We start from the raw sequence: 14,510 nt of genomic DNA, 5'->3' as shown, positions 1-14,510 counted from the left end.
AAACCAAAGAATTGACGAAACACTATTTTATTTGTGATATTTCCTTCTCCTTGCAGTCCATTGTCAAACTGTTTAGTGGTGTGCTGATGAAAATTCAGTTTTATGGTAGAATTCGCTCCCTGACTCTAAACAAAAAAATAACTGGGATGGTCTTTGATTTTTACCTCTGTTGTTTTAGACTACACACTTTTTTCCTTTTTTTTTTAAACGAAGGTACTGGATTAGTTCATTTGCTGACACAGGGTAAGAAGCAAAGAAAAACTTATTCATTATATGTAATTGCTGAAAAACTTCTAGTGAATATAATAAAGAAACCTGTAATTTCTCAATTCACTAATGCATTAAAATGTGATATTTCCAGCTGCACTACCTGGACATTGATATTCATTCCATCGTGATCCATTGTGCTCTGTAAAGGTGTCGTTTATTCAAGCCTTTGAATAATAATTATCCAAATTCGGCATGTAATTTCACCACTTACCTCTTCACTAGATAAATCCAAGTAACCATTTCCTCTATAACACCGGGTCAGAACCTTTTCGATGATCTAGTTAGCTTGGGCGTTGTCTAAAGGGATCTCAGGCCTTTTCGCACCTTGTCTCTAAATGGTGTAGTCAAAAAATCGCATCGATTTAAAAGGTTAAAAACGGAAAATCTACGACTATTAACCGAGACAAAATGGACTTCACTTTCTCAAAACTACCAACTCTTGTAGGCACCTAATCTTACCATACTCTGTAACAATCTCTTTTCCACTTTTAATACGCAGATCCCAATACTTCGGCTCAGTGTAGTCACGTCTCGTATCTCTCAGCAGTGTCAAATAGTGTTCTGAGTCTTACCGTTGAGAATATTAACATATCATATAACATAGTACTCTTAACACTTTTAAGAATCTCAAAGCAACATCCTTAAAACTACATAGCATATACCTAAGGAACATAACGCCATACGTGTGACGTGTTTCGTACGAGGGAACTACAAATGTATTTTGTCAGTTTATGACTTTATAGAGAAAATACACTTATAGATAATTATAATTCACTTACCAGTAGCTTGTATATTCCATGTACCTGCCAATGACCCTTTAGATCGTCCACAGAAATATATCTAATCAAAAAAAAAAAAAAAAAAAAAGCATTTTTCCATTCCAAACACTGGACCTCATCCCCATGACGCTTTTTGTCCAATTAATCAAAAAAATATAAATTTAATTTCTCAGATATTAGTGTAATTATCATGGGTTAATCAAATGTCATTTTAATTTTAATTTGTAATTATAATCTCCTATATAATTTAGTGATGAATTTTTTTTAAAAAAATGTATTTAATATATAGTTTTTAAAATAAAATTTATTAGCAATAATTAATATATTACATATTATATTATATATTATAAATATATTTAGTTAATTTTATAAATAATTAAAATATAGCTAATTATTATAAATAATCAGATGCACAAATATATCCACTTAGTCAATTACTTCCAAAACTCACTTCGAAGCAAAATAATTGGAACTTATGTTCTACTTACGAGCCCTTCTTGTCTGCCGCGTCGTCAGCAGCTGCCACCAAGACTCGAACATTTTCTTTACACAATAGACCTTGTTCGAACTGCCTCCAATAGCTCATCTAGAAAATAAAACAGAGAGCAGTTCATTATGGGAAAAGACGAAGAAGTACAATCCATTGCAATAGTTCTCATTGTTTTAATTTTCGTAATTTCGATCCAAGTGTAACTAATGGAGAAAGGGCGTTCTGATGTAGGTCATTTTTTGTGTTTCTTTTTTTTTTTTTGTTTGTTCATGTAACGGCTTTTTATTTTTAAAAAAATTATCCAACATGAATCAAGAAGATTAACCATTCCCGTATTTATAAAATAAACTAGTCTCTTTTTGGGTGTAAAACAAGCCGGTAGGATAGCTATGTTAAAATGCACGTGCACTAACCTACATGTTAGTCATTCTACCTCGTAGCATGAAGCCTTTGCCCTTAAATACTTGACAGTTTAAAATTACAGTGTAATTTGCTCCGTTAAGAGTAACTGTTTCTTGCTTGATTAGGTTGTTAAAAATGCGAGTCGGGGCAACTAAGCTCGTGATATGCCGAGTTTTTTGAGAATAGAGGCCTCGCCGAATATTTTTAACTCCTGTGTAAATTGTGTTTATTCTGTGGTCAGTTTTCTAGTCAAGTTCGATGAAAACCCAAACTATCCGGGAGAAGGTGCACATGCAGAGTACCTGAAGATTGGACACATCTGTTGTATGACTGTCTAATATCTGATGCAAAGATCGGTCCACTCCCGAGAAATAACGAACACCTATTTATAGCTGAGGAAATTTACTACTAGGCATTTGCCGAAACTATTAATCGAAAATAGAAGAATAATGCTGAGGCAGGCAATACAGGGGAAATTATGTGGCAATTAATCAACCAGCCAGCCAAACAGATTAATGCAGCCTACCGAGTGGATACGGGCATATCTCTGTATCTCCATAATAGCCCGGAATAAAAGGAAAGAGGAAAATTCAGAGAAATCTACTCTTGCTACCCCCAGAACCTGTTGTACTCTCAGCACCACTGCTCTACAGGTTCTTGCTGGTGTCCTCCCGATAGACCTCGAAATAATACGTAGAGGTCTTAATTATAGACTAAAACGTCCTATTGCCACTGACGCTATGGGCCGGTGCGACTAACGTGACATGGCCTTGTTGAGTTACGGGGAGCACAACCTGCTGCCCCAGGATATAACGCCCACCTTGCCCTGAATTAACCTAACCTGGAATTCACACTGGTTATCCACATTGTAAGGGCTGACACCCATTGTAGATGTACCCTGGGCATTGTCTGGGGGTAGATGAGGAATCACACAGGGCTCAATGAAACGCTTAAAATCGATTAAAGATATTTCAGTCTAATGTATGCATGTATATACGATCCTCCAATTAGCATTAGTAGTTTTTTTTTTTGGCTGATGCTGCATAAGCAAGCTTATGCAGCATCAGCCAAAAAAAAAAACCCCACTTCCACTTCACCCCTCCGTTCGTTCGAAATACCTGTCCAGCTGAGCTTTAAATATATTTAGGCTATCAACTTTCACGACAAGGGATGGAAGTCTGTCCCACCAACCAACTACCCGCTGGCTAAAGGCAAATTTCCGCACGTCTGTCCTACATCTGTCTTTCCTCAATTTGAATTTATGCCCTCTCAGGTGATTATTCTGAGCAAGAGGAAGAATCCCATCAGCATTGAGCATGCTCAAACCATTCAAGGCTTTATACACCTCTATCAGATCACCTCGCTGGTGCCTAGTCTCCAGACACTGTAATTTGCAAAACTTAAGCCTTTCTTCGTAAGAGTACCCCTTTGTTCCAGTCACTAATCTTGTTGCCCTTCTCTGTACTCGTTCCAACAGCTCTACATCCTTCTTGAAATGAGGCCTCCAGATCTGTATACAGTACTCAAGGTGTGGCCTGAACATCGCCTTATACAAGGGAATAATCACCTCCTTATCCCTGCTAGAAAAATTCCTGTATATCATTGACAAGACACCATGAGCTACTCTTGCAGCTCGTCTGCACTGCTCAGAGAACTTCATATCTGCCTGCACAATTACCCCCAGGTCCTTTTCATTCTCTACCACTGTCAGTGTAGTACCACAGAGTTGATACGTTTCTCTGGGGTTGCTGTTTCCCATATGTAGTACTTTACATTTGTCAATGTTAAACTTCATTTGCCACCTCTCAGCCCATCTGCTCAACCTTTTCAGATCCTTTTGCAGCAGCATAGTGTCAGTAGTGTCCTTGACAACCCTGCCAACCTTTGTATCTTCTGCAAACTTGGACATTAAGCTTGATATACCACCATCAATATCATTTATAAATACAGAAAACAATAATGGACCCAACACTAACCCTGAGGGACTCCACTAATAACATTAGTCCACGATGAGCAGTGTCTATTGATTACTACTCTCTGTCTTCTCCCCCTCAACCACCCCTTTATCCATAGCAGCAATTTGCCTCCAATGCCACACTGCTCCAATTTGTGCAGCAGTATTCCATGTGCAACAGTATCAAAAGCCTTTCTAAGCTCCAAGTATATAATATAAAAGTTATTCCCTGCATCCAGTTCTTTTGTGACTGCATCATAGTATCCAATCAAATTGGTCAGGCAAGACTTCCCCTTAACAAAACCATGCTGTGTCCGAGCTATAACTGAAGTCTTGTCTAGATGATCCTGCAATGCTTCTTTAACCAGTGCCTCCATTAATTTTCCTGGAACAGAAGTTAAACTCACAGGTCTATAAAATTACTTGTGTCAGCCTTTGATCCTCCTTTGTGAATTGGAGTTACATTTGCACATCTCTAGTCTGTGGGTACCTCCCCTGAGTCCAAGGAAGCTCTCATAATTATGACTAAGGGTTTGCTTACTTCCTTTGCTGCCTCCTTTAATATAACTGGATAGATCCCATCCACCCCAGGTGCCTTTCTTGTGTTTATCTTCAACAATTTCTCCTCCACTTTACTCCCAGTTATTTCAAGATTCTGTAGCTTACTGCTAGAGTTGAATACACCTCTGGCATTCCCCTCGCTGAATAACCCCTCATGTGTGAATTTCGATGCAAAATATTCATTTATTTTTGTAGCTACCTGAGCAGGATCATCAACAGTTGACTCATCGATATGAAGTGGACCAATCTGATTCATACCCTTCCTTCTAGAGTTTACATAAGTAAAGAACTCTTTACTGTTTTTCTTTGCATCCCTTGCCAAGGATTTCTCGTAATCTGCCTTTGCCTGCCTATCCTCCTTTGTAACTTGGTTACAGATCAACTTGTATCTATCATAGGCTTCTGTGTCACGTGTTAATTTATATGTATCCCATGCATTTTTATTCTCTGTCATATGCCTCATTAGTTCATCTGACATCCATTTAGGCCTAAACTTTGAACAATATTTCTTAGTTGGTATGTAAAGCCTAGTATCTTCCAAGATTAGTTCTTTGAATGCTTCCCATTTTGAATTTGCTGTTGGTAACATCTTCAGTTTGTCCCACTGTATAGAATTTAAATACTGTCTCAGACCATCGTTGTCACCTTTACGAAAGCAATAACCCTTCCCTTTACCCCTGATGGTAGTTACCTCTTTGAGTAAATCCCACTTCAGCACACTGTGATCACTGCCACCTAGTGGTTCCTTTATCTGCAGATCTTAATGCATGAAGAATCACTACTGATAATCAAATCAAGAGTATTACTCCCTCTAGTTGCCTCCCGAACATCTGATGTAGAAAACAATCATCCGATAAATCCACAAAAGCCTTGCTAGTGTGTGAGTGACAAACCCACAAATTCCAGTCAATATCTGGGAAATTAAAATTCCCCATTATAAGACTATTTTCCTGTACAGTTTCTTATTATACTCATCAGAGTCATTAGGCCTATAGCACACTCCTACTCTCAATTTTGATCTCCCAATGCTTATGTCACACCAAACTGACTCGACACTGCACTGTCCAGCGATGTCGACTGGCTTCACTTCCTTGGATTTTATGTGTTTCTTAACTAATAGCATAACCCCTCCTCCCTTCCTATCCTGTCTATCCTTTCTGTAGACGTTGTACTCCCCAAATTCCAGTTCTGCATTCCTTAAGAAATGCATTCCATATGAAAGAATGGATGATCGTATGAGAGAGAGAACAAGGATGAGAGCGGGTAATTAAGTGTGTGTGTGTGTGCTGAAGTTATAAAATGTATACATATATAAATAAAATAAAATAATAGAATGAACCATATAATATAATGTATTGTTGTATACCCGGGAGCTGTGCTGGGAGAATGATCGGAGTAATGATAACTGTGGTTATGTGAGCCCCGCACGTGTGTAATAAAAAAAAAAAAAAAAAAAATTAAAATATGCTGTGTGTATGTGGGCGCGAATGATGAGTGCGTGTGTGTGTGTCTATGTATGCTAACATGTGAGTGGGAATGGTGTGCGTGTGTGTGTTCATGTTTGTGCATGAATAATGAGCGTGTGTCTCTGAGTGTTAACGTTTGGTGTGTGTATTGTGCAAGGGTGGTTTTCTGATTACCCCCCCAACTTGTTCTGCTGCAGGGGTGCCTTATATCTGGGGGGGGCACCTCTTGCTGCTCCTGGTTACAATCAACTGCTGATGTCACGCTGATTCCTCTTTGAAGGCAGCGTGACGCTTGATGCCGACACTGTTTTTTTTTTTTTCTTTGCTAGTTGTTGGCGCATTGGCTTCTGTGGCCATAATGCATCTCCCAAAGTTTTGGCATTTTACATTGATCCAAGTCCCAGGCGGGATTCGATCCCGCGACCTTTGGGTTGGTTTTTTTGCTAATGGCCGTCATTCGGTGTAGCCACGTGTTCTGGAGCTCCTGAATGTTGAGTTATTTTAATGTGTTTAAAGTGTTTTCTTCCACTGGAAAAATGTACCAGCTAAAAGAACTTCGCAATTGGATTAAGTGAGTGAAAAATTTTTGTTATTACGAGGGTTATCTGGACTGTACTCTCTCGTCATAGACCTAATCCCTTTAGGCTTAGCATTCTGCTAACGCTTTGCTGTAGTCAAACACGTATTGTTGACAGTTAGGCCTAGTGGATATTGCTGAGAATACGATACGTACATAGTTTTGATTTGGAGCAAGTTCGTGCGCGTATAGTGTGTGTCAGCCTACGAATGAGCTCCGATTAAAATTAATAATTTGTGCGGTTATACTGTTTTGATTTTCGAGAAAGATGTTCTAAAGATGATCTGTCCGGTAATAATGCCAAATCGCCTGCATCTTCCTCAGGTAATGTTTTATTTATTTCTTGGCTGATTTTATCAATACAGTACTTCCAATTCCCGACTATAGAACAAAAGCAGTTGGCTACGCCGTCGGTTCCTCTCTCTAGGGCCACGCTCACCGCTGGCTACTTCTTCCCCCCACTTGTGTTCTGGGGATAACTCGGGGATTTTCGAGGCGTTGATGTGCGGCTTCAGATCATCACACGGGCCTGACGCTTTCGTTCGGCGGCTTTTTCAGTCCTCTTGAGGCGTAAAAAATTTCAACCCCGTTAAACCTCCGGTAGACCTTTCAGAAGAAATCAAGTTACTCAGGAGCAACCCCTTACAATTGCGTTATTATAGCTTTATTGGTCTTTGACCCAAACCATACAACCCTTAGACATGAGCTCAAGAGAAACATCCTCATCGTCGGCTGACGAGAATGCTGTAGCAGACGATTCAGACCAAGTTGGCCTCCAGCCTCCCAAAGTCAACAAGTCCAAGAAAAAGAAACAGAAAAGTAAGAGGAGAGCAAAAACCAGAACACCCCGGTCTCCTCAAACCATACTAGAATTTCTCAACAAAGTGCCTCTTGATGAATCTGACCCTGTGATCTCATCTAAGTTTCAATTTAACACTTCAACGCCAGTAGTAGTTCGCCTAGCCCCTGTCCCTCCTACTCTGCAACCTTCACAGGCAAGCTCTCCCTACACTGGGAAATTACAGACCACTCTCTCTCCAACAGCTATAAGTGCTCCTGCCTCCCAGGCAGCTTTAGGGCCCTCCCCTAATCTAGCAGAGAGTCCTGGAACATTATCTGCAGCCAAACTATCAACCAATCTTCCTACCCCCATCAGGGACCCCTAAGACCTCCTCTGCCAAACAACCAGAGAGACCACGCAGAGCATTAGATCAGACTGAGGCAGAAGGCCTCCCCCAATCTAGAAAACTAACCGTCACAGTAACTACACCTTCTGCATACCCTACAACTCACAAACATATAGATGAAGACTCTCCAACCCATCAAATAATATCTGCTTTACATAGGAATCTTGTGACCTTTCTTAATCAAGATAATAGTCGATTCAACAGACAAGCGGCAAGTTATGTTCAAGAACTCTGGGCCACCCTTGAATCTATTACCACTGCCCTCCTCATCGACAGCGAGAAACTAAAAACCACTAACGAGGAACTTAAGACAAGAACCTCCATCCTTGAGAAGGTGCTGGACACTCTACCGAATCTTCCTACACCACGGCTACAAGCATATAAAGAATGCGGGGCAAAACAAACGCCACAGCGCGTCCCGACATACTCGGAAGCGCTGAGGATCCCAATAGCAACGGAAACCCAACCAACCGCAGAGACGCACCAGAAGAGGAAAACACTGTTGCCAACACCAAACCTGGTGATACTCCGACCAAAGGAGACTGGCAAGATCCCCTCTAGTGAGGAATTAAAAACAAAAGTAATTAGTAATATGAGGGAGGACCTTAAAAATACAAGAATAAAAGGAATACGGAAAATGAGAGACGTAGGACTAGTAATTGAAACCGAAACTAGACAAGAAATACAAAGTATCATAGAAAACCCCAAAATAGACGCTCTCGGATTAACGGCCCAGGCGCCCAAAAGGAAGGGACCGTCAATAATAATCTATGACGTCAATCCAGAAGTCACAGCAGCCCAGCTGGCCGAAGAGCTCTACCTCAGGAATCTGCAAAAGGAAATACCAGACAAAGAAACACACGAAGTAATAACCACAAAGTTTCATATAAAGGCGAGAGGAGGAATAAACAACAACTGGAGTGTGGAGCTTATACCGGAAGCATGGCAAGTCTTAAAGGACAGAACAAGGGTATATATTGAGTGGGGCAGCTACCGATTCCGGGAGCGAGTGGTGGTCCCGAAATGCTTTAGAAATTGTTTGAAAGATTACTCCATGTGAGAGTTATAAAACACTATGAAGCGGCAGGCCTACATGCCAGAAATCAGTATGGCTTCAGACCAGGAGCCTCAACCGTGGACGCACTGGGAAACTTGCTAAGGATTTTCCAGGATTGTAGACGAAAGTATCTGCTGCTCATCTCTGTTGACTTTGCTGGGGCGTTTGATTCACTTTGGTGGCCAAGCGTCCTGGCAAGGTTGAGGGAGGCTCAGGTGCCTCTTAACCTCTACAAAGTAATCGAAAGCTATTTAACACAAAGAAGAGTGGAAATCAATGTACACTATCAAAAAATAACAAGAGAGGTGCACAGAGGATGTCCGCAGGGGTCGGTGCTTGGACCGCTTCTGCGGACAATGGTCCTCGATGAATTCCTGACTACGGACCTGGGTTCTGTGGCAGTACACGCCTTCGCGGACGACTTGACATTGACGGTAGAGGCGGACTCCAGGGCCCAATTGGAGACGCTGGCAAATCAGGCACTGCAGCGGCTGCAGCAATGGGCATCAAAGAACCAGCTGAAAATATCGTCAGACAAGACCTCATCGATCCTGCTAAAGGGGACTCTGCAACTACGACGACCCCCGCAAATTAAAATCAACAATGTAACAATCAAATTTGCGAGCCAACTGAAGTATCTGGGCGTTATCCTAGATAAAAACTTGACGTTCCAGCCGCATCTGAAATACATCAGAAGAAAAATCAGAGGATACTCTGGACTGGTAACCAGAATCACAAGGAAAGATTGGGGACTCAAGAAAAAAGCACTGATGCTTTACTATAAAACAACCTTCCTGCCTGCAATCACCTATGCTGCAGCGGTGTGGTATCCAAAAACGACACTGGTAGTCAACAAAAGAACACTAGAAATGACCCAAAGGACCATACTGCTATCAACAACGCGCGCCTGCAGCACGGTAAGTACCCCAGCTTTGCAGGTACTTGCTGGAGCGCTCCCTCTGGACCTGGAGGCAGTTCAGGCGGGGCTACTGTTTTTGCTGGCCAGGGGTGTGGCGGCTACCTACCAAGGATACACGACAGACCCGGCGGGCAACCTAAAACACGAAAAAAATAGGCTACAGACCCACCTCCTAGATCTTTGGCAGAGAAGATGGACAGAGACTACAAAAGGCGAAGTAACAAAAAGATTCTACCAGACCTCCAGAAAATATACCCAAAGCAGCCACCGTGGTACTTCCCAGGGTACCATATGACAACACTATTAACCGGACACGGACCCTACAAGGAGAAGCTGTTTGGCTTCCGACTCGTTGAGGACCCCAACTGCATATGTGGGGAAAGTGAAAGCTGGAGCCACATAGTCTATGATTGTCAACACTATGAAGACCTCAGAGGGCTACTAATAACAAGGTTAAGATACTTTCCAAAAGGACTGGAGCACCACTTCCTGGACACTGAGGATGAATATAGGGCACTCTCCCAGTATGCGCAAGACTTATTCACCAGGAGAAAAACACTAATAGCTATCTACAGCAACGTACACAGAGATTGACAAAAATTGGCGCCAAATGTGACAAAAAAAAAAAAACTGAAACCCTGCAGAGGACCAGTACTTGGACAAGAAGAGTGCTGATCACACGGAAGAGAAAAGCAAGGACGGGGGAATGCAGCACAGACAGTAGAGAACAGACTAAACGCAGCACAGTTGGAAACAGCTTGATGGCGATCTGAAGAGGACACCCTCGCCCTCTTCACCTATTATTCCCACTTCCTTGGGGGGAGGGGACATTTTTTGTTCCTTCTCCTCCACCCCCAAACTTCTACTCTGGTGGGGCATGGGCATGCCCCACTGAAAACTGGGGCTATCTACTCTATTGGCCCCATATTTCTGTCTTTCCCCCCCAATCTTCGGTCTCCCTCCCCTCTCTACCTGCATCATAGCGAAAGCCCCACACGTCAAAAACTTAATATGATAAAATTACCTTACGCCCAAAACTCGGCCTAGCAAACCAAAGCGACATTACCCCAGCGCAGATTTTTTATTTACTTATATATATATATTTTTTTTTTATTTGTTTTTTATTATTATTTATTTTTTTTTTTAATTTAATTTTATTTTTTTTTTAAGGTCCTAGCCGCCGAAATCCCAGGAAATTAAGCGGCAGGACCTGCCAGAGTGAATCTACAGCTACTGGGTTCCTGGTCTGCCTCCGCGGGGCGTAAGTGGGACAACGTTGGGCCTCAATAGGGGTCCAACGGCTAAATGACCAGATGAACAACGGTACAGAACACAACACATGAACAATTCCCACACACTTTTAAATCTCTGGCATTTCCCAGTGAACTGGTTCACCACAATGAAAGCAACGCGGAGATGGGGGAAACCCCTGGTGCCGTAAGACAACAACACACACTTACACTTACACTTACACTTACCTTTGGGTTGCCAGGCAGGCACTTTACCCACCTGGCTAGCCCGGTCGGCTGGCGAATCTGGTGCAGCTGGTCTGCGCCAGTGTGGGATTACCTGGACCGCCACTTGGCCTCAGCTGACGGCGAATACATTCATAGGGAGCCCTATCCCTATGCATCTACAAACATACACACAAACAAAACATGTACTTATTCAAGGAGATTATTATTAGCGTGTTAGCCCAGCTTATAATGACTGCTTCAATGCAGTGGAAGACTTTCTATTAATTTCTGATAGAAACCTAGCAGTATTCTGCTCCATTCCTCTTTAATGCATTCTTTATCTCTGCCCTTGCCATAATTTTCATTCCACTCCATCTGAAAATGTTTAGTTGGATTGATTGCCAAGCTATGTTCTGGCCACTGCGATGTTATTCTCTCCAAACCACACTCTCACAGACCTTGTTCTGTGCCATGAAGCGTTGTCATATGGAACGGTGTAAGCAGGACCGTGCAATGGGATCCAGGGATCTGGTTGCATTGTTGTTTTGGGGACTGCCATTTTCTTTTAGTATAGTTATATTATAACCGTGTTGGGACCTTTCCGTGTCGGGTTGCATCCAGTGTGCCACCCATTTGTACGGTCTGGGTGTAAGGGCCATTTCAATAAAATTACCACAGCGTTGGGTATACAGAAGAGCAACATAAGACGCAGCATTCATGGGTCTAAGCATTCGTAGTTCTATTACCAGTGGATCCAGATTATAACGCCGACTGTTAATTTTCTCAACTTAAGTAGGTATAGCACACTCAAGGAGTAAGCGTTCTCCAGGCACACTCCATACCCAAACAAATCCATCAGACTGGAAATCCATGACTCATCGCTCCACAGGTCTGATTTCCATTGACTCACAGTCTATGTTCGTTTTGCCTTCCACCATGTCTTGGACACTATGTACGTCGACTCTTATCATTCAATATTTTATGCCTACCTAGTCGTTTATTGACATCAGTGTGACCTCTGGGCTTAGTTTTCTTCGTCACGTTGCCAGTTTTAACTTGGAAATGTATAATTCCTGAGCGTACAGACAATTTCCCCGCACGACATCCGGTTATCATTCCCTTTTGAAACTGGTAGTTCTTTTTGTGTGCTTATCTATATTTCTTAGCACACACACACACACACACACACACGGAGAGAATCGGATCTAAAAGGCAGAAAATTGAGTAGGGTGCCGCAAAATAAAATAAATTACTTAGGGGTGCCGTTTTTAAAAAAAGGTTGAAAACCACTGGTCCGATAGCATATCAGTGACAAAATACAGGAATCCCTCTACAGCCGCGAATTTTATATAACGCGGTTTTATACATTTATATATAAAAAGTTTACAATGGGCGTTTTTTTCTCATACACGGGTTCAATCCAGTAGGCAATGCCGCATTTTGGCAGTCTGGGACCCTAGTACACATATTTTAGAGGTCCTAAAAATGAGGTTGCGAGCTGTCCTGGATCAACAGTAATTGCGTTATCCCCCCCCCCCTCGCAACCTTGGGTACTCTGGAGCGACTGCACCACTACACCTCAGAGAAATGACGCACTGGTCAGTAAATGTTTCTCCTGGTATATGGTTCAGTGCCACTTATACCAGGGGTGACCAATTAATTTTCTTCGCGATCCATATCAGAAAATATGGAGCTGACCGTAGTCGAGATGCCTTTTTGGATTAAAAATTAATAAAACGCCAATTAAATATTACGATAACATATAATTATTTCTTTTTATTAAACAGAAAAAAAAAGATGCATTCAGAGTAACTAATGATCGAAATTTTAAATGTCACACGTCAAATTCAAGGAACTTAAAAATTGCAAAACTAAAACAATTTACTTTATACACAAATTATCCGTTTTGATTCAGATCACTTGCAGTTCCGTGAAAAACTCTTTGGTGGTCCAGATAAGAACCGCAACATGCCGATTGGTGAACCTTGACATATTCTGTATTTTGCTCCGTATTTTGGATTTTACAGGTTATACAGGAATCTCCCGCAGTTCGCGAGGGATTCCTGTGTAATAAAAGCAAACAACGAAAATCGATATTCAGAATATGTTTCTCTCAAATTATAAACAATAAAGAAAATATAGAATGTCCCTTAATGCATGAAGTTAACGTGTGAGCAGCTGAACCGTATACAGAGTAAACTAAGATAATTAATTTCCCACCGGTCTCACAATATGTTGAAAATTCGTTCAGCCAAGAAAATTGCAAACTAAACTGACCTTCTGAGCAGCGATCATGCGCATTCTTGCTTCTTCCTGCATTTCTTCCAGTTCCCTTGGAGTAGGCTCTACAATATGATGAGAGGTGCATTCTGGACATACACTGTATCTTAAAGGTGTGAAAGTGGTTGATTTTTCTTGTTCTCCCTGTTTTCGGGATAAAGAAATATCCACTTCATTCATAAATTTCAATACAATACAATATTTTATAGAAGATAAAAATGAAATAAATTTAAAAAATTATGCTAAATAATAACAAACCGTTTCAAAAAATGCTGCTTTAATATGTATTCAATACTTCTTTATGATATGCGGCATATGATTGGTTTCATCTGTTTCATATAATAGTCAATTTAGTTAGTACGAAAATATTTTTTTTAGCTTCGCTTTATGCTTTTACCAGAATTAGAAGGTGAAGTATTTCGAATACCTTTTCATCGTTATATCTTTCCTGGTAAGGGTCGTTGATATTCGTAAACTTTTCAACAAACTTTCGGTCAATGTCTCCTAAAAGATGCTCACTCCGTTGAACTTGGAGTGACCGTTCTTGGATCTCCTTTAAATGATTTATAGCCATCGACATGTTGTATCTCTTTTGGTAGGAGATGACATTCATACCTATAAAAAAAATATTTATTATTTATGTTACCACGACTACCGAACACAGCGATAAAACTGAATGCGCACCATAAATAAAAGTAGCTCTATCACAAAATCTATTATAACTTGAATGATGGCAGTGATTAAGTGAAGTTTTTTTGCCATTCTGCTTTCGGAATTACATTCACCTTTTTTAATTTTTAATTTTTTTCGCCCATCAGTAATCCAATGACAGCTCCACGCATCTCTGATGCGTTATATCAATCTAAAGTCTTTTAAAATCTGAAATTATTCGTGGCCTCTAACAAATATAAGCAAAAGAAAGTGACACGTCACAACTTACCTAGAATCCTCAGTAGTGGCTTTATGGTGGTGGCATTGATGAGAAGAGTCAGTGTAACTATTCCAGCTACATGCACCAACACCTTTAATAGTAAAACAATAAAAAAATGGCTTGAAATATTCTTACTTTACACGAAAACTGATAACACACAAAGTGTAACAGAGAATTTTT

At 41.0% G+C, this 14,510-nt stretch overlaps 1 protein-coding gene across 1 annotated transcript in view; it reads right to left on the bottom strand.

The window, feature by feature from the left end:
* The window catches only part of LOC150088579 (sperm-specific sodium:proton exchanger-like), a 93,751-nt gene that overhangs the window by 45,834 nt on the left and 33,407 nt on the right, over positions 1-14,510 (bottom strand). Inside the window, exons 8-12 of the mRNA XM_090370238.1 lie at positions 14,340-14,421; positions 13,827-14,014; positions 13,397-13,543; positions 1,538-1,635; positions 1,050-1,110 (exon numbers count right to left, since the gene is read on the bottom strand). Coding sequence (XP_090226364.1) covers positions 1,050-1,110; positions 1,538-1,635; positions 13,397-13,543; positions 13,827-14,014; positions 14,340-14,421 — 576 coding nt within the window. The remainder of the gene's footprint in view (positions 1-1,049; positions 1,111-1,537; positions 1,636-13,396; positions 13,544-13,826; positions 14,015-14,339; positions 14,422-14,510) is intronic.

Source organism: Mastigoproctus giganteus, chromosome 3 (genome assembly GCF_048544385.1).
Source record: "Mastigoproctus giganteus isolate SK-2022 chromosome 3, ASM4854438v1, whole genome shotgun sequence".
Lineage (NCBI taxonomy): Eukaryota > Metazoa > Arthropoda > Arachnida > Uropygi > Thelyphonidae > Mastigoproctus > Mastigoproctus giganteus.
The sequence above is the reverse complement of the archived record's forward strand: the minus strand, read 5'-3'. Positions and strand labels throughout refer to the sequence as shown.